This window comes from Seriola lalandi, unplaced genomic scaffold, assembly GCF_002814215.2.
Source record: "Seriola lalandi dorsalis isolate HSWRI2012SDOR001 ecotype SW California unplaced genomic scaffold, Sedor1 jcf7180002051960, whole genome shotgun sequence".
Taxonomy (NCBI): Eukaryota; Metazoa; Chordata; class Actinopteri; order Carangiformes; family Carangidae; genus Seriola; species Seriola lalandi.
Window position 1 is genome coordinate 103,273 of NW_019522513.1, and position 22,273 is coordinate 125,545.

The 22,273-nt window shown below is 41.7% G+C and overlaps 1 protein-coding gene across 1 annotated transcript; it reads right to left on the reverse strand.

The window, feature by feature from the left end:
* On the reverse strand, positions 1–21,866 carry ahrra (aryl-hydrocarbon receptor repressor a). The gene is made up of 7 exons (XM_023399477.2): positions 21,784–21,866; positions 17,042–17,160; positions 11,285–11,374; positions 7,417–7,561; positions 6,490–6,623; positions 5,113–5,327; positions 1–3,330 (listed from the first exon to the last, which is right to left on the reverse strand). Exons 3-7 carry the CDS (start codon positions 11,333–11,335, stop codon positions 2,184–2,186), a joined length of 1,692 nt encoding a protein of 563 aa, XP_023255245.2. The 5' UTR covers positions 11,336–11,374; positions 17,042–17,160; positions 21,784–21,866; the 3' UTR covers positions 1–2,183.
* Positions 21,867–22,273: the final 407 nt, after the last annotated feature.

A 22,273-nucleotide genomic window follows, 5' to 3' on the forward strand; every position in this document is an offset into this window, starting at 1 on the left:
TTTTCCATATGAAGAAAGGTCTTTTAATAGATAAGTCCCATTTGCAAAAACACGTAGAAACACTGGAAGACACTGCATATGTACACTGTGTTCGCTACCTTGCAGCTACCGCCTCCATGAGACAAGTATGACAGTCTTTTTTTTAACAATTATCAAAAAGAGAGCAAGAAAAAAAAGCCATATTTATTTACCTTAGTGAAACAGAAAAGCCTTCAAAACTGCAATTTTTAAATTATACACATTTGCCTCTTACAATAAATACGAATCATCAAACATTTATTGAAATGAACACACACAAAGAGAAAAAGACAAATTCAAAACAGTGACACCATGTACAGTTGTGCGTGTCGACTCAAAAACCTGTCTGGGTAGGCTGAACTTCAACTGAACTACTCCCAGTAGTGCAATTTGGGAACTACTACAGTAGCGTCACAGAACCGAGACTCTGACATTGAATCAATTTGGTGCTTTTAATTAATTTGTGCAAAAACACTGTGAAGACATTGTCTGATGTTTTGCGACTGAAAAGACATGAAACATGAAAGTGTATATTTATCTCAAAGGAAAGGTGTCACGCCGGCAGTGAGGCAGGCTGTACTGAGCTGAATGTCTGATCCAAACTGTACAACATCAGCTTTGACATACAATGACATAAATTTATATTATTTGTACATTCAACCAGAGTTTGAAAATGATGAAAGTTTTGTGCACATCAAAATCGAACCTTTTAACAACACACTCTTTTCCTTCAATTCGGTCGAACACTTGTCCAGACAAACCTTCAGCTGATAATGAATATATTAATCATTTAACATTTTTCTTAGGTCCTGCAATTTAAAGGTTCAATTCTAGTGTGATTTAAATTGAGTTGTTCGCTTTTCATGTCAATTCAATGCGGTTAAATGTTACTTTTAAATCAGTTTTGCCTTCGTCATCCTTATGCTTTTTTTTTTTACTGTGCACTCTAAATTTCACTTTATTTCTATTTTCTACAAGGAGGTCAGAGCTGAGGAGCAAGTACAGAGCGGTACCTGTAGGACTTGTTATTATTCAGTGCCTTGCTCAGCAGTGCTTCAGTGGGACACATGCGTGAGCCACAGGTTTGTGGTTGAGGGTTTGTTTCCCCACTTACTGTGCCCCCCCTGCTGCCCTTATGTGTGTAATCAGGCTGTTTCTAATTGAATAAACAAATGTAGTGAATATACTTAAAGCTTTTGCCATACTGATAGTTTTACATGTTTTGGTCCATTAACTACAAATTGCATATACTTTACATTACTGTAAAGTTTGGATTGGATTCTGTAGCAAGTAGTAATTAATGGTGTATTCAAGGATGCTCGGAAAAAAGCATTACATTGTAAGCTTTGCTCTTTGAAAGTCTAATTCAGACCACAAAAAATGTTGTAAAAAATGTGAATTTAGTTGTGTCCTGCATTAAAACTTTGACCAAACAATTTTTTACTGCAGTGGATTTCAAGTAAGTTTCAAGTATTTGCATGTTGATTGAATAACAAGGGTTACTAAAATGCATAGAAACTGGTAATTTCCATTCATACATCACTGGAGGCGGTAATGAATAAAGTAGGCGATTTATAGTTGAAGCACTAAAACATGCAAAACCACCAAAAGGCTCCTTGAAATCTTCAAGGCAGATTAAGCTGTAACTTATCACTGATGTCTAAGTGTGTTCTCATAATCAGCCTTCTCCTTTGAATAAGCCCAGTAACAGGTGTTAAATCATCTAAAAAAAAAAGTTGTTTTTTTACAGCAATATCTTTGTTCCACCCACAAAAGCCAGGTGTGCACAACACAAAGAATGAAATGAAATGGTGTTTCTAGACATAATTTGTCTCATTGTCACTAAATCCAAAAGTGCTTGGAAACAACTACAAAATGTATTCTTTAAAAACAAAAATCATCTATCCATAAACTGGATTAAAAATTGTATTTCTGATTGTCACAACACTAACACTAGAACCTGAGCCTTTTTGTTACCTCTCCGTCAAGTTGAAGAGGTGCTTGACATCCTGGGAATCATCATAATCAAAGACAGTCCTTTTGTTATGCTGGTGTATGTGTATGAGAACAATAATAACACAAAGCACTGTAATGCACACTGATTGTTTATGTGTGTGTTGTTCGTGTGTGTGTGTGTGGGTGGGTGGGTAACACTCCAATCACTCTTACTGCATATAAATGTAAGGACTGGACTTGTGGTGGCCTGTGCTCATCACACATGGCATAACGTTCCTTGGCCCAACCATCATGGACTGGTTTATGTCATGACCGCTCTCAGACCACGGTGGGGAGTCCATGGGCTCCCGTTTGATTGAATGGATCAGGCCATGACCTTTGAACTCATAAGTGCCATGCTTGTTGTAATCCGGCTGCATGTAGGCCTTGTGAGGGTCCTGTGGGTAGACCTGTGAGTCCATGAGGTTGACGGATTGGTTGCTGCATAGAGAGTCTGAATGGGAGAGTCTCTGAGGACTGAACTGGTTGTTGTCATTGTTATTTCCCATGTCTTTGTCGCACTTTAACAGACGTGCTGCCGTATTCCCGCTGTTGTTGACTGCATAGTTGTGATAGTTGCCGTTGTTGTACGGTGGGCTGATGCCTGCTTTCCCTCGCTGACAGGGCGAGTACTGCGGATCATAATAATCTGCTTCTGATTTCAGCTGCAGGCTGGAGCTTTGGTCGTATATCCCATTACCATAGCGACGGTCGATGGCTTCTGGGTCGCGGCAAGCCCAGGGTCGCCCATAGGCATCGCAGCCATTTTCAGAGTCTGAGTCATGCTCTACCTTGATGGGGGGCATCTCGGGCATTAGATGGCCATCATAGCATTCTCCATAGCCGTTCTCGCTCTTCACCAGGTCCACGCAGTACGCATCCGGGTCTGTTGGAATCTGGACATTCCCATAGAGCTTAGACACAAACACCTCGCCACCTCTGCTGCTGTGGTAGTTTGGGGAAAGGCGGTATGGCTTCCCGTACTGACCGGCCTTGTTCACGCGGTTAGAGGGGATGTAGCCCATACCCTGGCCCGCTCTGAGGGGACCTGAGTTTGGCCGCAGGGGCCAGCCGCCACCCAGGCCTGGACTGAGGCCTTTATGGGAAGCCATGGAGGACTTACAGTAGTTTAGGGGCTCCTCCTGGTTGTAGTATCCATCAGGGCGGTACTTGAGGTTATCTTTGGAGAGCGGGGTCCAGGGAGTGTGGTGACCTCGCTGGGTACCACCAGGAGTGGGACATGAGAGGAGGAGAGGGTCTGCTATGTCACCCATTCCCCCACTGAAGGAGTGCCTCCGAAGGTGCTCCCCTCGCTCACTGTGAGGGAGAAGGTGGGGTGGGGTGGGGAGGACAGAGGGATCAGAGAAAAGAGAAGAGATCATTAATCACAGAACAAAAAGACAAATTAGTCTGTGTGATCTTTCTGTTCTTTGACGACATTTAAAATATCATTAATCCACCCAGATATCCAAACAGGAATGTCTACAAACAAAGTTTTTTTCTACTGATTGAGGAATTACTCAAAGTACAAACATCTAGGTTTGGTTCACTTTAGTTCATGAGAGAATTGTTCCAGAAATGACTCATCTTTTCCGGGATCTGTCTCATCTGTAAATTGAGACCAGAGTCAACATCCAGAGCCCAAAGATCAATGATGACCAGCACTCCGAGTTTACAGGCAGAACAATACACTGTCTTCATTTCTGTGTTACAGCCCTTGGCTGTTTTGTGTGTGATAATCTTTTTAAACTATACTTTCTGATCACCTGCCATTGAACTTGTGGCAAAGTGAATGTCATGATCAATCAGTGATTAAGATATAATGACACATTCAATTTCCAGTGTTGATTAATATGCAGGTGGAAGCTTTTAATAAGGCTAACACCAGAATGGCTGAAGATGATTAGAAGAATTTAGAGTGTATTACTAAACATCCTAATTTTGAAATTAGGCTATTTTTAAAAGTTTCTTCCATATGTTTCAACACAACACACGTAGGAGGTAATATGTGTCTTTTCATCAACATTGCATGTGAAAATAAATACATTTTCAGGTGCATTATAGGAAAAGATGCACTTGCGCTAACCTGTAGTCATTTTCCTTCAAATCAGGTGTCGTGTATAGCAGTCTTCTCATACTGAAGACCCTAAGAAACCTGAAGGCCTCCCATCTAAACAGCCAACCTGCTGTCTACTTACTGTTGGATTTTTGCTAAAAAAATACTAACATTATCGGTGTTTCTCTGGATGATGAAGAGAAAGAATGAACAGCAGAGGGGGTGGTAGGCCTCTGCTCACTGACTACAGCTCAACTCTTGGCCTTGCAGCTTCTCAAAGCTGTCAATGATGCATGAAGCACAGCGGGCCTCATTCAAACTGAGACATGTATTTGCTCCTAATTGGCCACAGGTAAGGCCTCCAGCGCTCATTTGGTTTGGTGTCACAGCCTGCTGGGTGAGGAAAGGCCTCATGTTTGTGTTGGTAACTGGGTCCCAGGGTAAATGCTTGTGTGTTCATCAAGCTGTTGCTGAGTCATAAGCTGGTAGCCTACCTCTAGAATATATATAACCCAAAAAATAAATCAATAACACATGAGGACTGGTGCCCATGTATTTTTTTGGCAGTCTCACACTGTTTTTAATGTGTTTCCTTTACTCTTGTCTCATGGATCTTAGTCAAGGCATGATTTAACATGTACATTAACAAAGTACACATGTCATCCTTTATGAATTATGAAAGCATCTCTGGGCTGATTGGTGACAAAGTGCATCATGGGTGACAAAGTGCTTAAACAAAACTTAACCGATGATGTAGCGGCTGTGGCCTTTCAAAGTTTTAAGTTTTGACCTTTACTTCTAGCTCCCCCATCAGGCCAATCAATGTAATTTCCTAGAGGCTGTAACAAGGTGCCAAAATGCATCAAACCTCAGCTTTGGACCAGCACAGTCTGAGACATCAAGTTTGTGTGAAAAAGATTGACCTTTAATTACAGTATAGCACCCCCCATTAGAGCAATCAGTGGCTTTACAGTAGGACACAGTGTGAACATACATCAGCCCTCCAGTTTTAGTAAAACTTGGAAGGATGTTTCCATGCTTACCCATGCTCCAGTGCAGAGATAATCCCTCCTCCTCCTGCTCCTCCCTTGTTCTTTCCCCGCATTAGCATGTTCTTCATTTTCATCTCAGTGATGGAGGGCAGTAGGAGGGGTACAGCTACACAGAACAGTGCCAGCTGGGGAGGCAGCAGAGCCCCAGAGGCTGACTTCTTCTTCTGCCCATGGAGGAACTTCAGTCGACCCTGGAACTGCATAGTCTGGGACAGAAGAGAAGAAGTTTCTAGTTTAAAAATGTCCAATTGGCCACATTTTTTTTGCATGTTAAAAAATTAATATCTACTCTTATTTCCATTTTTTTGATTTAAACTGGTCTTTAATTTCAGGAAGTGTCAACCTTTCTTAGATCATACAGATACTGTGTCTTTATACCCTATAAGATAAATAACCATACATCCACCAGTAACCACATTGCACTCAGTAGTATTTAAGCGAGTCCATGTCAGCGGCTCTGTGAGGCTGTGCTTATGCACAGGGGTGTTTTGCGCTAAATACTAACATCAGCATGCTAATATGCTCACAGCTGCAATGCTAACATTCTGATATTAGCAGGTATTATCAGGTTCACCATCTTAGTTTGGTCTGTTAGCTTGCAAACATTTGGTAACAATCTCTAAACTCAAAGTCCAGTTTAGACTGATGGATGAATTTTATCAGCCTTTGAGATATTTCAGCCATCCGTAACTCCATGCTGTGAATATGTCCAAAAGAAACAGCAGGTACACTCAATAAAGCATTAATAATATTCTTTTGATAGGGAATGAAGCTCCTTTTACTTGTTGCAGAATGAGTGCTGTGCATTACATGACAGTTTGTGTCTTTGCTGCAATCATGTTGACTGATGAGGAAAGCATCTTACCAATATTTGCTCACTACTTGGCTATGAGTGCTTCAAGTTTATGTATGAAAATTGCCATCTAGAATTTCTGTTGCACGGCCAGCATCAATGCAACCAGAGCGGACTTGGTGACTGTAAACTCCGATGACCCTGATGAAATGGTCCAAACCCATATGCTCGTTGCTCTGTCATCAGGGCCTCTAGTTTTTCCACTGTTGGTCTCCAAACCACTCTAGTCACAGTCATGAGGGATGAACCAGGCTCCTATTCTGCTGCTATGTCCAATCACCCAATTACCTCATAATGCCTTGCAATACAACTATAAATAACTGAGCACACTACAATTAAAAATGAAGTTTTGCTGCACCAAAGGGGTCATAATACTTTTTATAGGCCTGGGTCTTCTCCCAGACAGCGGGCAGCGTTTTCTCAGCGCTCAGTTTTTATGTTTTGAGTACACTTTAATGCATTAAAAACTGAAGTTACTGTTCAGGTTAGCTGGCAGTTTGGTTCAGACCACTCACCAAGAATCCAGAGGTGCTGTCCAAGAGGCATCGGACTCTGGCTATGAAACATCTGTTAAGAAAGCAGGAGAGCTCAGGAGGAATTCCCCCTGCCTCCAGAGAGTGAAACTGGCTGCTGACTACAAAGTCCTCACCTAGAGTTTAAGATGGAAGAGGAGAAGGATAATCAAATTTGTATAGCAATTTGTTAAAGTGCTTCATAGACAGGAGAAGGGGAGAAGGAACACTGACAATAATCAGCTACTAATAATCTGCAATCTACTATTACAGGGCAGACCAAACATGACTAAGGCCCAATCCCAATGTCCCCCCCTGAGGCCTAAGCCTTGAATCCTCACACACTTAAGGGCTAAAAATGGTACAAAGAGGAATGGGACAGTACTTTGTGACATCACGTAACTTGACGATGTCAACACATGTTGCATACAATTGTTAACTATGTTCTATATTATTATTTGTTCTGTTTTATGGTGGTTGGGTAATTTTCTCCGCACCATTTTTCTGTGTTTCAGCACGAGCACAATGCATGATGGTATATGTTGCTCGGTTAGTGACCATCAGTTGTACATTACTTTTCATGATGCATTGTGGGATACTATGAGTCCACTATATAGGGTATAATAATTCTCACTATACGTTTGAACAGCACTACAAAATAGCAAACTTACTATATAGTAGACTATATAGGGAATAGTGAGTACTTTTGGACACAGCCAAAGTCTGTAGAAATGGGGACTTGCAGAAAGGGCTCAGAATGTCTGCTAGAGAGCCCTCATGCCCTCAGTGGTTTGACAGTGGGACAGTCTTAAGCCCTCATGGACTTACCAGGAACGTGCCTCAAACTCTGTGAGTCTCTGAGGGTGGACATTGGAATTGGGCCCTTAAACATTTGACGTAGCAGTCATCACCACATCCACAACTACTCACCAGTCCCTGCAGGTAACTGGTTATCCTGGTGGGCAGATGTTCCCTGGTGCTGTGGAGGACACATGGCCCAGTGGAGCTGGCGTCTGAACTCCTGACGGTCGTCTATGTGGATGTAGTCAAACACATTCTGGTGCATCACGTCAGTCTGTGGGAGAAACCAAGTAGAAAATATTTCATTAAAACGTGTGCATAGTCACACACATTTCTACTTTTAGACACAGTCATGTCATCTCCTCAAAGTCTTAATACACATGAGTCTGTGTGTTAACAGCACTATCCGCACACTGACTTTGGACCAGTGTGCTTTGCTGCTTAGAGCCATCAATGCAGCTGGTAGCTGCTGTGTGTGTGTGTGTGTGTGTGTGTGTGTGGGGGGGTTCCTGTCAGTGCTGCTCGGATACACTCAGTCTGCTTCCCACATCACACACACAAGGGCTATATACACAAAGTCACAGAAATACTTACTGTACATGCATATATATGCATGCACATACACACACACACAGGCAGCAGCATTTACCCAGTACAGTAAGAGTCTAAGGCCAGCTGCAGGGCCAGTGAGGGCAGCTGTGTTTGTCAAACATCGCGTGACACCGGCTCCCGAACAGCAGTCCAGCCCAGCTTACCCTCCCCATCCACACACACAGAGTGAGTCGGGTTCCAGCCCACTCTCGTCATGCCTCTCTCTCTTTTCCAGCAATAGCTGTGCTTTCTGTCATTCCATGACAGATTCCTCACTAAAATGTTTAACCTTCCCTTCTTCCCTCTCTCCCTCCTCCCTGCACTCTCTCCATAATTTCCACACTGGTGGCACGCGAGGGTTTTTGATCGCCTGCCTCTGAAAACACAATCTGTTCCCACCGTCTTCGGCGAGCTCTTCGTCCTGTGGTTTGGTTCCCTACCGGCAGTCAGGCAGACAGACGGATCGAGTGACTATTGTTTATGTTTCTCGTAAAAAACACAGAGAGGAAAAGAAGAGGAAAAAATGGAGAATAAGTGATATTTTCGCTGACCTTCAAAGGCTAACTGCCCCAGTAACAAATAGGATCAAAGGCCAGTGGAGGTTTTCTGCTCTTCTCCAGGGCTTTCTTGTGGTGCTACTTAGTGAAGCGTTCTTTTTTCTTTTTTTCCTGTGGTACATTAGGGATAAGTGTCCTTCTGACTATAATTGTGGGCTTAAAATTATGTGACATGTTGTCAAGGCCTTAGTGGCAAAGTATGTGACTTAAAAACAACCAAAAGCTCCTTTGCAAAAACTGAACATCTGGGAAAGTCGAAGAGTGTTTTTGATGACAGTCTCTGAAACATAGCGTAATGATCTGTGAGTATTTAAAGAAAGATTTGTTCACTGTCAACTACCCTTTCTTCCTCTGCTGGTCGCACATCACCTTATCCCACAAAAGGCTTTGGGTGCTGTCCATGCTGGGATGCTTTGGCTCCGCTCACAGTCAAGCATGGTGCTTGTCAATACATTGTCTCTTCCTCTTGAACATCTGTTTTTGCATTTGCTGAATTTTTAAAAAATATTGTTGTAGAATGATTATGAATGGGACTTGTCTTTCGCTGCCATGTTCAGCAAGTGCTATCATGCTAACATGCTAAACTAAGATTGCAAACATTATACATGTTACATAAACATTATACAGTAACTGCTCATATATATATGAGTAAGTTTTTCATCTGTGCAAAAAGCACAGCTATGCCTAAGAAGAGCCTCACAGCAGTTAGCATAGCCAGCCTCTTAGTCTTGTTCACATTAAGTACACTGAAAAGTGGATTTCTTTGTTTACATCCAACAGCATGAAACGCTGCCACCAGCAATATTTTGAAAGTTGTCTCACTGCTCATGTGAAGAACAACACATGATCTGTAAAGACATGCCAAATTAAAAACTGTTGATTGAGCCACAAGTACACAAACGTGCATACTCATATCTTACAGTATACACTTAACAGTTTTAATTTCCTTTGTCTGTGTTTACTGGCTGCCATGCCACCCTGCACACACTCATATGCACACTCACACACGCGCATACACCCATATGCACACACACTGTGGCAAGGATCTTTCAGGCTCCTATGGTTTTCATGTCAATTTCATGGCGCTGGGCTATTGCCCCCATCTGCTTGTAAGCCAAGTGGGAGCGCTGTAGCAGAAGAATTTCTACCTCAAAGTGTCGGTCTGCTGTGTGAGTGTGTGCATATGTGTGTGCGAGCAAACATGAGGGCAAAGGAGGGATTTTAACAGTGAAAAGCACTTTATTCGTGGTTTTGAAGGAGAAGGATGATTTCAGCATCACAGGACAGGCAGGCCCATGTTGATATCATCCATAATTAATGACTGGCTGGGTCTTGCCGCTAGAGAGGAAGGAAGCTAAACCGTTGGTGACTTATCAGTGCCCGCACACAAACACACACCCACACACACACATACACCCACAGAGTGTATCTCAGGGTGAAATGGAGGTCTTCACCTCTCTGTGGCCTCTTTGGTTCACTCTGCCCTCTAGACAGAGTTTTCAGGCAGCGGGGAGGCAGACGGAAAGAGAGACTTTTTACTCTGGCTCATTAGCCAAGGGATGAGGAGGAAAAGAAAGTAGAAAGGAATGAATGAAGGAGAAAAGACAAGACCGCTGAGGGTAAAGTGAGGATAATGGTGAACTTGTTGAATCATGGCAGAGCTAAGATCTCTGACACGTGTTGAGTCATAACCTTTAGAGAGGCTATGTTGAGAGGCTGCTTGGGTAGATTTATTAGCTTACCTGTAAAATGGGACATCAAGAAGTGGTTACCTCCAATATGGTGAAAATGATTGCATGTTTTTGATTGGGAATTTATTGTATTGTGATAAAGATATTAAAGGTCCCATATTTCTGGTGTTGATCCATAAGAAGATATATTTGTGGTTTTAAAAACCAAAAACCATCTAAGTGTAGTTTTACATTTCCTCTCTCTGGAGCTCTAGTAACAACAGGTAGGTGAGGTCAGAAAATTAGTCAGCCAATCAGAAGAGAGGCTCAGAGTCTCTATTCTGATTGGCTGACTGTTTTCTGAGTGATTGAATAAAAATATTGCAGATTTCATGTAAACACTCACTCAAATCCTGCAATTTGAATGGTGGGTCCAGGTCGGCGGGGCTTGGGGCATGGCTGAGAATGGTGACTGTTGTTGTGACATCACAAAGTTACAGAAGTCCTGATGGCTGGTTTTAAGTTTCTGAATACAGGGACATTTGTACATTTCTCTCTGGACTGAGCGCTTTGATATTTTCACTATATCAATATAGAACCTAGACCTGCTTTATGATAAAAAAAGACATGGAAATCTACCTTTATACAATATGGGACCTTTAAAGGTATAATTTGACATTTTGCCAAATAAGCCAATATTTGCTCTTTTGTCAAGCGTGTGATTAGAAGACTAGGAGACTAGGAAACAGGAGGAAACAACTAGGTGAGATATAATGAGGCTAACACTTTCCCCCTGTTTCTAATGTGTATGCTAAGCTAACCAGCTGCTTGCTCCAGCTATATATTTACCAAAAAACCTGATGAATACTAAGTTTTTGCATGTTTTTTTGTCAGGTGCTTAAATTCCTGAAATATTTTTTGTCTCAGCCCAGACAGGAGACCTCTGAATGACTGACAATTTGTCAAAAATGTTGTATATAAGTTAAGTAATAAGTTTTGCTGTGATATGACCGGTTTATTGCAGAAGGAAGGACACACCCTCTTTTTCACAGAAATGTGGCGTAAGGTGGCTTGAAAAATGACAGAAGTTGCCAGAAGACAGAAGTTGCCACTTCCAAACATCTGATACATTTATACAGTATGTTACAGTATTGTACATCTAACATGAGTTCAACTCACCTGATGAAATCCCAGATAATCCACAATGGTCGAGGAGGCATAAAAGACCATCCCATCACTGCTCACCACCAAGGCAAAGCCTGTCAGAGACTACACACACACACACACACACACACACACACACACAGACATAAATAAGCTGTGACTCAGGGCAGCTCATGCAGAAAATAAACTCAAGTGAAACAAATACATAATTGACAAACACAAACAACTGAATTTTATCAGTGCTATCTTTGCAAAGCTATCTTCAGGTGGCATGATTCACATGTAGACTGCACCCTGCAGTTACAACAGTCAGATGGTTTTATTTGCAACCCAACTGTGGCTGCACTCATTACTGTACAATTATGTTTTTAAGCCAGAGACAAAAGGCAGCCAGACTTTGACTTTTCTTTTGTAGCACCATGTTCAATTTATGTCATTCTTTCCATAATTCTCAAAGCAGCAAATAACAGGGAAAATGGAACAAAAGATAGAATAATACAACACTGGAGAAAGAATGAAAGACAGATGGTCATGGACCTCAGTGGGCCAAATAAAGCTTTCTAATTTGTAATGCAAACTCATGCTGTTGAAAGACATTTCAGAATATTTTCTGCAGGAATTTAGATTCATGGTATTTTAAAGCGGTTGACTTCAGGATGACATATACACCGATTTGCTCCCCTCTAAACTAACGCATTTCATGAGTTAGAAACTTTGGTGATTAAGTCTGTTTGACTGGTAACACGCTTTGATTTGTGATACTAAACACACTGATTAAAAGCAGAGAAACTCCAGACACAAACACAGCCTCATTCCCGTGCACACAAGGGGGAATAATGTGTTTGGCCAGCACGGCTTACAGAGACAAGTGTTGATTAAAAAGAAAATTTCAAATAAATACATAACTGGCCTCAGTCAAATGAGATGGGATGGAGGGATGAGGAGTGAAGCAAGGGTGTAAGAGAAAAAAGACAGCACAGGAAGGAGACATGGAAGAGGGGGAGAGGTCTAACAGTGTGTTTGTGTGTGTGTGTGTGTGTGTGTGTGTGTGTGTGTGTGTGTGTGTGTGTGTCTGTGTGTGTCTGTGCGCGTCTGTGCGCGTGTGTGTATGTGTGTGTGTTTGTGCACATAGCTGCGATAGCGTGACAACTGCAGGGCTACTTGACTTGCGTGACTGTGGCTGCCAGAGTGTGTCACCTCTATTTTACTGCGAGACTATGCAGGTCTTCCCTGGTGAGTGTGTGTGTGTGTGTGTGTGTTTCATGTGGTATATATCCCTCTGGCCTCTGAATTCATACTCACTTTTCTTCTACGTCTCCTTCTTTCAGTTTCTCCCAACAATGATCTGATTGCCTGAGCAAGCAGTGTAATGCTCTGCTCACTGCACATGCTCCATCCTGACCACACAGTGTACTCTGATATCTGCTCTGCGGACAGACCAATTTGTAGTCCTAAAACCTAGAGGTATCTGACATAGCGACACTGTCACAGACAAATATCTGGACTATATGCGACAATATCTGAAAAACATATGAAAGCGCGATGAGGAGGGGAGGGGGGCGGAGATGAGACGCCTACTCAGGTTCTCGGTGGCGTGGAAGCAGATGTTGTTTGACAAGTTTAACTGGCACATATTCCTGACGTCCAGGAATATGGGGTGACCCCCCCCCCAAACACACACAGACACACACACACACACACACACACACACACACACACACACACACACACACACAAACACACGCACAGCTTCCTCCAGAAAGCGCTCAAAGACAAATGATGCCACCACTTTAATGAGAACTTAAACATACACAAACGTATCTGCTTTGTAAACAATTTCCCTTTTGTGATTTTGAGCCTGACTCTAAACTCACCGTGCAGCCAAAGGCAGACAGCACCTTCTGGACCACTGAGAAACTAATGTGGAATTAATACTGCTTAGTATAATTTTAAATATACTAAATTTTCATTGCTGTACAAACATCTGGTTACAGCATGTCTTAGGAAAACAGTGTATTTTGTCCAAATGCAACATTTCAAAGGTATGGTTTTCAGGCCAAGAATTTCATTATCTGGGATCTTTACTAATCAAAAATCATGTGTCTCAAGCGGGATAAGGTATTTAAGCAGTGTAACTTTTTGCTGTATAATGCAGCCCAAAGCTGTCATATTGCTTGTCTAATTAAAATCTATCTGATTCATTCATATCCATATGTGCCATACTGAAAAGTTTACAGTCCAGTTACAGAGCATGTGTTCATATAACAAGGGAATTTTGAGGCTTAAACGACTCAGCGATCTGGGATTTGTGTCCAAACAATGGACATAAAAATGTCCTGAATATACTGGAATGTGATGTTGCCTTTATGAGGTCCTACAAGGCCATAAAAAGGCCAGAATTTACATGCTGGGTTCATCTCGGTTTATTTAGCCAGTTCACCTTTCTCCATTCCTCTTCCAAGTCACTGAAAGGCCACAGTAAAATTCTGCAACACATTTTCTTTTTTAAATGACTTTGACATTTTTATTCTCCTGGAACAAACAGGCTTTGGACTTGTGACCTGAAAGAGTATGAGCCGGCAAACACAGTATATTTTGTAGGTTGACTTGCTTTCCAAAATGGAACAGCAAATACATTACAGATGGATACAGAACATATATTTTTCACGTCCAAAACCATTATGGGAACACCCATCATTTATATTGGAACAGGACAGACCATTTACAATTTATTTCACAGATACAGAGCTGGAAAGAGCAACTGAAAAAATGACTATTCAACTATAATAATTATTATTCTATTTTCATTATAAAAACAACCAAGCACATCTGATTGGCCCTTGTTCTTTTGGAGTAGGAAAAGCGAAAGGAAAGAAAGACAGAAAGAACAAACTGATACTGGCTGCACTGTGCTGCATGCTGTTTTTGTGTGTTTTCTCCATTCACATTTCCCTCAGTTCCTCACATTCTGAAGCCTTTAGGTAATGGAAACAGGCACCTGCTGCTGGCCTGCTCCACCACATATCTGCAACAACAGCACCCCGGGGAGACTAAAAGCTATGACTTACAAATCTTAGGAGGCGCTTTGCATGCAGAGCCCAAAATAAAATATATGTTCACTGAATCTGGAAGCCACGCAGGGGAGGAAGAGGTGGAGGAGGAGGAGGAAGAGAAGGAGTGATGATGGTGATGGGGCAGCCTTGTCTCATTGTTTCGACAGGGTGCCTTTGGTTTTCCTGTCTGTCTAGCTGTCACGGTGAGATGAAAGCAGCGATTATGAGGTCATAACAAACACGGAGACCTTCGCCCACCAGGAACACACCCACATCCTGCACACACATGCGAAGGTAACATGGGATTCTGATATAGTGAGTGATGTTTTAAAAAATTCCAGTATAATGAAAGTGAGTATCCCACGTTGGGCCATGCTTAGGTCAGTCAGCCTCTAGTGCCACCATGAAGTTGCCATTTTTTGTTTTGAGTGAAATGTCTCAGAAACTATTGGGTGGATTGCTGTGATATTTGGTGCAGATATCCATGCCCCCCTCGGGATACACTGCTAAAACTCTGATCACACTTTAATTTTTCATACAGCACCATGATCAGATTAAAGCTTCAGTTTGTCAAATACTTTGGTTTAAGACAAAATGCATGCAAAGCTAATGAGATTTGCATCAGCCTCAGCTGTACTTGTAATGTTAACACGCTAAACTAAGATGTTAAATAACAATGGTAACATTCTGCTTGACATCGTATTATGTTATCTTTAGCCAAGTTTCCATCCAAATGTAGTGCAAATGAAACCAGACAGTTGGCAAAAGAAAATGCAAATGAATGCATCACTGCTGTGATATGAATATAAGGAACTGGGCAAATTGAGATGAACAGTCGGTGCTGCTAATTCTCCAATCTGGTGCTGTTAAGCCATTGAAGAATACTACATTAAAACCTCAAATAAACCACAACAATGTGGAACACGTGACGGAATTATGGCATTTATATTTGTTCCATATATTCATTTGTGTCTATTTATCAGTCGTAAACAGTAATTTGAGTTTTCTTTTCCATCTCAGCCTATAGAGCGAACACTTTTCTGATATGATATATGTATATATTTTGAATTTCCATTATTTGTACTCACTGCACCTGTTAGTACACCTCAGCAAAGTTACCATAACTCACACATACAAAGACATGCAATGCCACCGAACACACACACACACACACACACACAAATATCTTGTGTCTACCCTCCCTTGGGATCCTATCACCATAACAACTAATGCTTTAGTTTGCTATGAGGCCCTGGCGCAGGTTGAGTCACGCAACGGGAGGCAGCGCATCATTACGGTCAATCTAGCCTTTTGTTTACCATCCCATTGAGACAACTAACACGTTAAGAGAAGCATCAGTGGATCAACTTTGCTCTGTTCTGTGTGTGTATGTGTGTGTGTGTGTGTGTGTGTGTGTGTGTGTGTGTGCGTGTGTGAGAGCGCTCACAGTTGTTGGCCAGTGATCAGTGTCAAAATTTGTTGTTTGACAGATAGCCATTAAGATATTGAGTGTGTAACAATGATCTGATGCTCGAGCAATTCCCATATAGCGTGCTGCTGTGTGTGTCTGATTATGATGACCTGTCTGCTTTGATGCCTTCAGCACAAACGTTTGCCTATCTTCAAATTTAACAACATGACTTTACATGTTTTATGTATAATATATTCAAAATAATCATCATGTGCATGTGTGCGTCACTGGTCACAGCCAAGTACAACAGGGTATCCTGATATTATATCAAAGTAACAAGAAATTACTTGTTCTCCAAATTAAGTGAAATGTTTTCAGTTATAATTTATCTGTAGTTACAGTCTGATTAAAGGTCAGAGGTCAACTGATGAAACACAGATCTTATTTTTGCACTGATTGCTGTTGAAAGGCTTGGTGTGTTCTTCTCACTCTCTTCTGCTCACTTTCACACACGATCACATCCATTCAGACAGAGATGCACTCACACACACACACACACACACACACACACACACACAGACACACACGCACACACACACACACACACACACAGACACACACACACACACACACAAACACACACACTTCACTGGCTTCTCAAGGCTGCCAGCGTGTGTGAATCCCCACCTCCTTCATCAGCTCTGACACTCCCGTCTCACCCGTATGTCACGCAACACCACAGCTCCGCAAAGGGGGTCGGGGCAAAGGGCGAAGGGCACACACACAAACACACACACACATACACTAACACACAAAAACCCTCCCTCCCCCCTTTCCCAATTCACACTGACTCACTCAGACGCAGATGGTCTCCTCTCTGGCGTGTATGCAAGCTAGGGAGCGCTTCATCGTTTCACTGACGGTGACGTGTTCAGCAAAAACTGATATTATTTTAATACCTCTAGGACAGTATTTGCATACACATGATACTATCTTTTCAAGTCAACATGAACAATGGTTACACACACACATATATATATACACACTGAAGTACACTGTTGCCCATAAAGTTGGAATAATTTTGTTTTCAGACACAGTCCTCTGTTTATTCCTATTTAAATGCATCAGTAATCGCTTTGGAAGACATTGACTACTAAAGTTTTGAGAAGATATACACTTTATCTGTCAAGAATAAATCACATTGTCACAATCATTTCATGGAAAGAAGTAAAAAAATATTTTATTCCAACTTTATGAGCAACAGTGTATTTCACAAGACATACAAACAACAGCCATGTGGTTTCTTACTTCCAGGAGGAGGCTGCTTTCATTGACAGTGTTGCCCAGTGGAAGACTCTCTTTCCTGGGTTCAGGGTTAGTGGATGCTGTGCCGATGATATGCTTCCTGGAGCTCTTATCTTGGCTTGCTGTGAAAAAAAAAAAAAAAAAAATAGAAAGGAGTCAATAGGCTGATACAAGGGACTCACTTATATTAAACCGATACATTATTAGCAATCAGTGGGTTTAAGGATGCAGAAAATGATAACCCTAACCATAACCTTATACAAGCAGGGATATGTGCTAATGTAAGTCCTGGAAAGTAAAATCAAGCACACCTCACATAGTTCGAATTCTTTAATACATTGCACTGCTGCACACAGAATACAGAGCATACACTAAGACCAGTAAAAGGTTGTGAATGACAACAATGACTCTGTTTTGTGTGCTTGCCAGTTCTCCCCCAACCAGTGTGATACAGCAGTGAGAGAGCTGGACCGGCACTCAGACATATGGCCGGCATATTAACAGTATCACTCTCTTTTTGCACAGCACTAATGCCAGGTATTAGTCTGTGTGGTGGGCCTGTCTAACAAGACAAAACAGTGGAGGATTTCATGACTTTACAGGATTGCTCTCACACGATATTGCCACATGCACAGCGCACCGGTTCAGAGTGAGGTAGAGGACAGCACCTGGTGCGTTTTGGGATTTCTGGGTGATTGTTGAGCAGCATGAAGTGGTTGTACAAACACAAATGCAACACAGGCTTGTGCACAATGCAAAATATAAAATTTAAGGCTTTTTTTTGTTGACGCTGTTTTTATTTAAGTTTTACATACTGAAATAAGAAAAGTCCTTTATTTGTGGTGTAAATCTTATTCAAACAGTTCCGTGAAGGAAGTGTCATACAAGCAAAACTTTTGCAACAAAAAAAAGAAGCAACTAAACACTGTCAAAAGTTTTTAATTGGTCTGAAAACTGAATAGGAGATTATTTGTTAAGATTGACTTTATTGCACTCTATTTTATATGAGCCAAAATCACATTTTGCCTCAATAGGATTCACAGTATGCGCAATATCTCTCTCTATTCTAAGACTCTCTGTTCAGATAAAAAGGAAGAAACTTAAATAACAGCAGCAGAGGATGGAGAGGAACGTATAGTGTCTGTAGAGAGTAGACAGAAATAACATAAAATAAAATATGGAAAAAATTAGAATGTTGTTCATTCACTAAATTCAAGCTTCATCCCTGCTGAAATGACAGCTTTCAGTTGTTGCTGCTGCTGCTCCTGCTGCTCTCTTAGCTGAGTCTGACCTCTGGCCTTTAGGTGGAGGGGGGCCAGCACAAAAGAAAATTTCACCTATGGATCTCAAAGTGTAGTGTCTTCTGAAAACTCCTTAAGGGCCCCGATGCTAAAAGAAGAATAATTTTACTGGACAAGTAATGATCCCATCTGGCATTTCTAATCTTGGTTTATGCTCTCAACAATGTGACCTCTTCAAACATTAAACTCCAACTCAGGAGAATGTCAGTCCGTCTCTCCATCGAACACCTGCTCCTCTGCACCAGCTGATCTTTAATAAAGTTAAAATATTTACCAAAGTCTTAAAAATCACTATCCATACGCTATGCTCTTCCCCCCTTATAGTAAGGCCTACTTACTACCATGCCAGTGTGTGTATACATGCAATTAGCCTATACAACTATGGCGTGCAGCACTGTCACATGTGCGCTGGTGACGTGTGTGTTGCGTGTTGCAGGCATGTTTGCGTGTTTCTCTTATGGGTGTGCTGTCATGGGGCATGTGGCTCACTCCAAGAGATCAGCCCTTCGCTCCGTCACTCATTGTAGCAGGCACAGATTAGTCACGCAACACACACGCACTCGCACACCACAGCCTCATTATGAAAAACTATCTATGTATGTATGTATGAATCTTTCGATGCTTCGTATATAGACCCCACCCCCACCGAGTAACCCCATTACGGCTTCCATTCCTCCCCCTTTAACCTTCTACCATCTCCTATCCTCTGTCCCTCCTCCCCCCTACCCATCCACCCTTCTTCCACCCATCCTTTCTTTGTTCAACTCAGCAACGCAGGCGATCGACAACCGATTTCGTGATGCTGGAAGAGTTTCCCCTACTCTTAAATCCACTCTGAAGCACGCAAAGTTAATGCGCCTTGTTTCTTTTTTGTTTTATCCATACATTTTGTCAGGATTAATTTTTTTCATGTTTAATCATTTATTCCCCCTGTGACAGCAACATCAGGTTTATTCACTTTATATGTGGAAATACAGATTGAAATTATAAACCCGGTCAAATGCTGATGAAAGCACTGACAGGCGACTTCACAAACTCATAAGTGCCAGTAATAATGTAAAGTATTTTGTCATCACCTCCACTAGGTGCAAACACGCACAAACAAACAGAGTCAGACAGCCGCACATACACACAAAGCCATTCTACTCAATCACCGCACTATCATCCAACCAGTGGAAACCATTGCAGTGGGAAATGAATCTAATAAGCTTCTTTATTTTCCTCCTTCAACGCCTCATGTGTTTTTGTTTTCTCTCTTACGGCAGCTTTTGGAGAGGATGCAGCGTCAGGAAAGACAAATATACGGGATGATTAATTATCGGCACCAGCACTTCCTCTGCCAACAATACAGGCTTTATTCAACACTCGTGTCTTCAGGTTTGCTTTTCTTTGCCTCTATTTTCTCCCTCTCTGGTCCAAAAAGGAAAACAGAGTAGGTAATGGTGAGGCGTTTATGTGAGGAGTGGGTGTTAGTTAAAAAAAAAAGAAAAAAAAAGTAGAAAAGCAGCGGGATGTAGATGCTGCCAAAGGGTGAGGCTGAAAGTGTCTAGCTCCTGTGGTCGGCCAGGTCTGTCTTTCCACTTCCACTGAGTACACAAAATATTAGGGACCACCCACCAAATATTGAGCTTCAGCATGCCTCAATTTGCACAATTAAGTCTCAGAGAACACCTTGGATGAGGGACTACAGATGACATCAGATAAGTCTGATTTCTTGAAATCTGATATTACAAAGGGGAATGTGGTGGGAAAAGATGAGGAGATTTATGAGTAACTGCTTTAGACTGCTGAAGTTTATCTCTACTGGTCCTGTGAAGATGGAAACGCAGGTAAATTTGCTCCTGTTCTACAAAACCTTCACGGCTACTTGCTGCCAGTGACTTTGAAACAAGCAGCAAAAAAAGGAGTATGTGAGTGTTTGTGTGTGAGTTCAAGACGCAGGCCTCATTAATCAGGTATTAATTTGTGCAGCCTCTAGGGGGTGAGGTGAGTTTGGCCATGAAGCATGCGGATACAGCACAGCACAGTCAGGAGGTGTTTGCCTGTTTTCAACAGCCTCTCTTGAAGCCACTTCCTCCCACACTATCAATAACAGCCAAGAAAGAGAAAACAGAAAAGAGAGAAAAAAGAAACCCTCAGTAAGAAGATAGAGACTGGAGAAAAGGAGATGGGCTGGGGGGGGGGGGGGGGGGGTGTCTCTGCAGGCTCATAGTGTCACTAACATGCTTTTATTCTGGAGATAATAAAACACAAAGAAATGTCTCACAAAATGATGAGATGAATATTTGAATACAATCCTGTACATTAGAGCATTGGAATCAAAGATGGCATGACATTATGTTGAGGAGTGCTCCTGAGGAGTGTCGCACGACTCTAACTGTTTCATAAATCGTGAGTAAAAGAGGAGCATGCATTTTGAACTGAATGGTACATAATACCCCAGGTCCGCTCTTTAGCTCATGCTCTTATCAAGAGCAATGTGCAGTGAGGAGCAGGTAGTATTCATACATGGCTGCTCATAGACATAACACTAGCTGCTGCACAGTTTTAACCTGGGACCTACCATCCTGCTATACACGCAACTCCACATCGAGTCAAACAGGTGGTTAGTGCTGCCATTTTTAAAAGCTTTAAGCTCTCTGCCCGTTTCAAGGAATCTGTAGCTGAAATTGATCCAGTCTATTTGAGGTTAAATAAATAAATAAATAAGTCATTTTGGTAAAACTTTTTTTTAAAGCAACTGCAGGTACATTTACTCCTGCTGTACTGCACTGTGCTCACTTACTAGTCATTTTACAGATTCATTTGATTTAACATACAAAACATATGACAAATTTAAATTTTATTACAGTATATATATATATATATATACTGTTGCCCATAAAGTTGGAATAACTGTTTTCAGTTTAATTGTGGTTTCATTTTCATTGTGATATGTTTGGAAGAGATTGACTACTTGAAGATATACACTTTATCTGTCAAGGATAAATCACATTGTCACAATCATTTCATGGAAAGAGGTAAAATATATTTCATTCCAATTTTATGAGCAACAGTATATATATATATATATATATATATATATATATATATATATATAGAAATAGTTCAAATTAGCTCTACCAGCCACAACAGTAATATGGTACTTACACATTAAAGGATAGCTAATGATAATCCAAAAAATATAGTGAAATAGTTCAACAAAAGTTACAGGGGGCATTTTCCTGTCTTATGAGCACTTTTTACTTTTAATTACTTTTGCGAATAAAACACTCCCTTAGTTTTAGTTAAGTTAATGCAGGACTTTTACTTGAGAATCTAATATTTCACTACTTTTATTTAAGTGCTGAATACTTCCTCAACCACTAACAGTGAGAAATTTGGTCCAAAATATGGAAGAAATTTTATCTTCTCTGTTTTCCAAATGTCTCACATCCGTGTTACCTCTCTGTGTTCAGGCTCTGTGTCTCTGGCTTCAGCAGCATGGGTGCCATCTTTTGGCAGCAGATCCTCTGTTGTGTTTTTCTCTTGTAAAGAAGAACTGCAGACCTGAACATGCAAGCGCTGTGCAGCACAGCAGTCCACCCCCCACCCCCCTCTTACAAGGCTTGCGTGAGTAGAGAAAACTGTGTGTGTGTGTGCATATGTGTGTGTTGAGGTTGGGTTGGCTTACAGCCACCTCCTTTGCCTATTCCCACCCCCTTCCCTCAGCGCTCTTCTTCTTCTTCTCTCTCTCTCTCTCTGTCTCTCTCTCTCTCTCTCTCTCTCTGCAGGCACAGGAAATCCACAGCGGAGAGAGCAACACCAACACACAGAGAGAGAGAGAGAGAGAGGGAGAGAGAGAGAGAGGCTGGCTGATCAAGGGCTGGTTGTCACGCGAGCGAGCCGTCTGTCAATCCTCCCCCCCTTCCTCCTGACAGGCTGCTGGCGGACG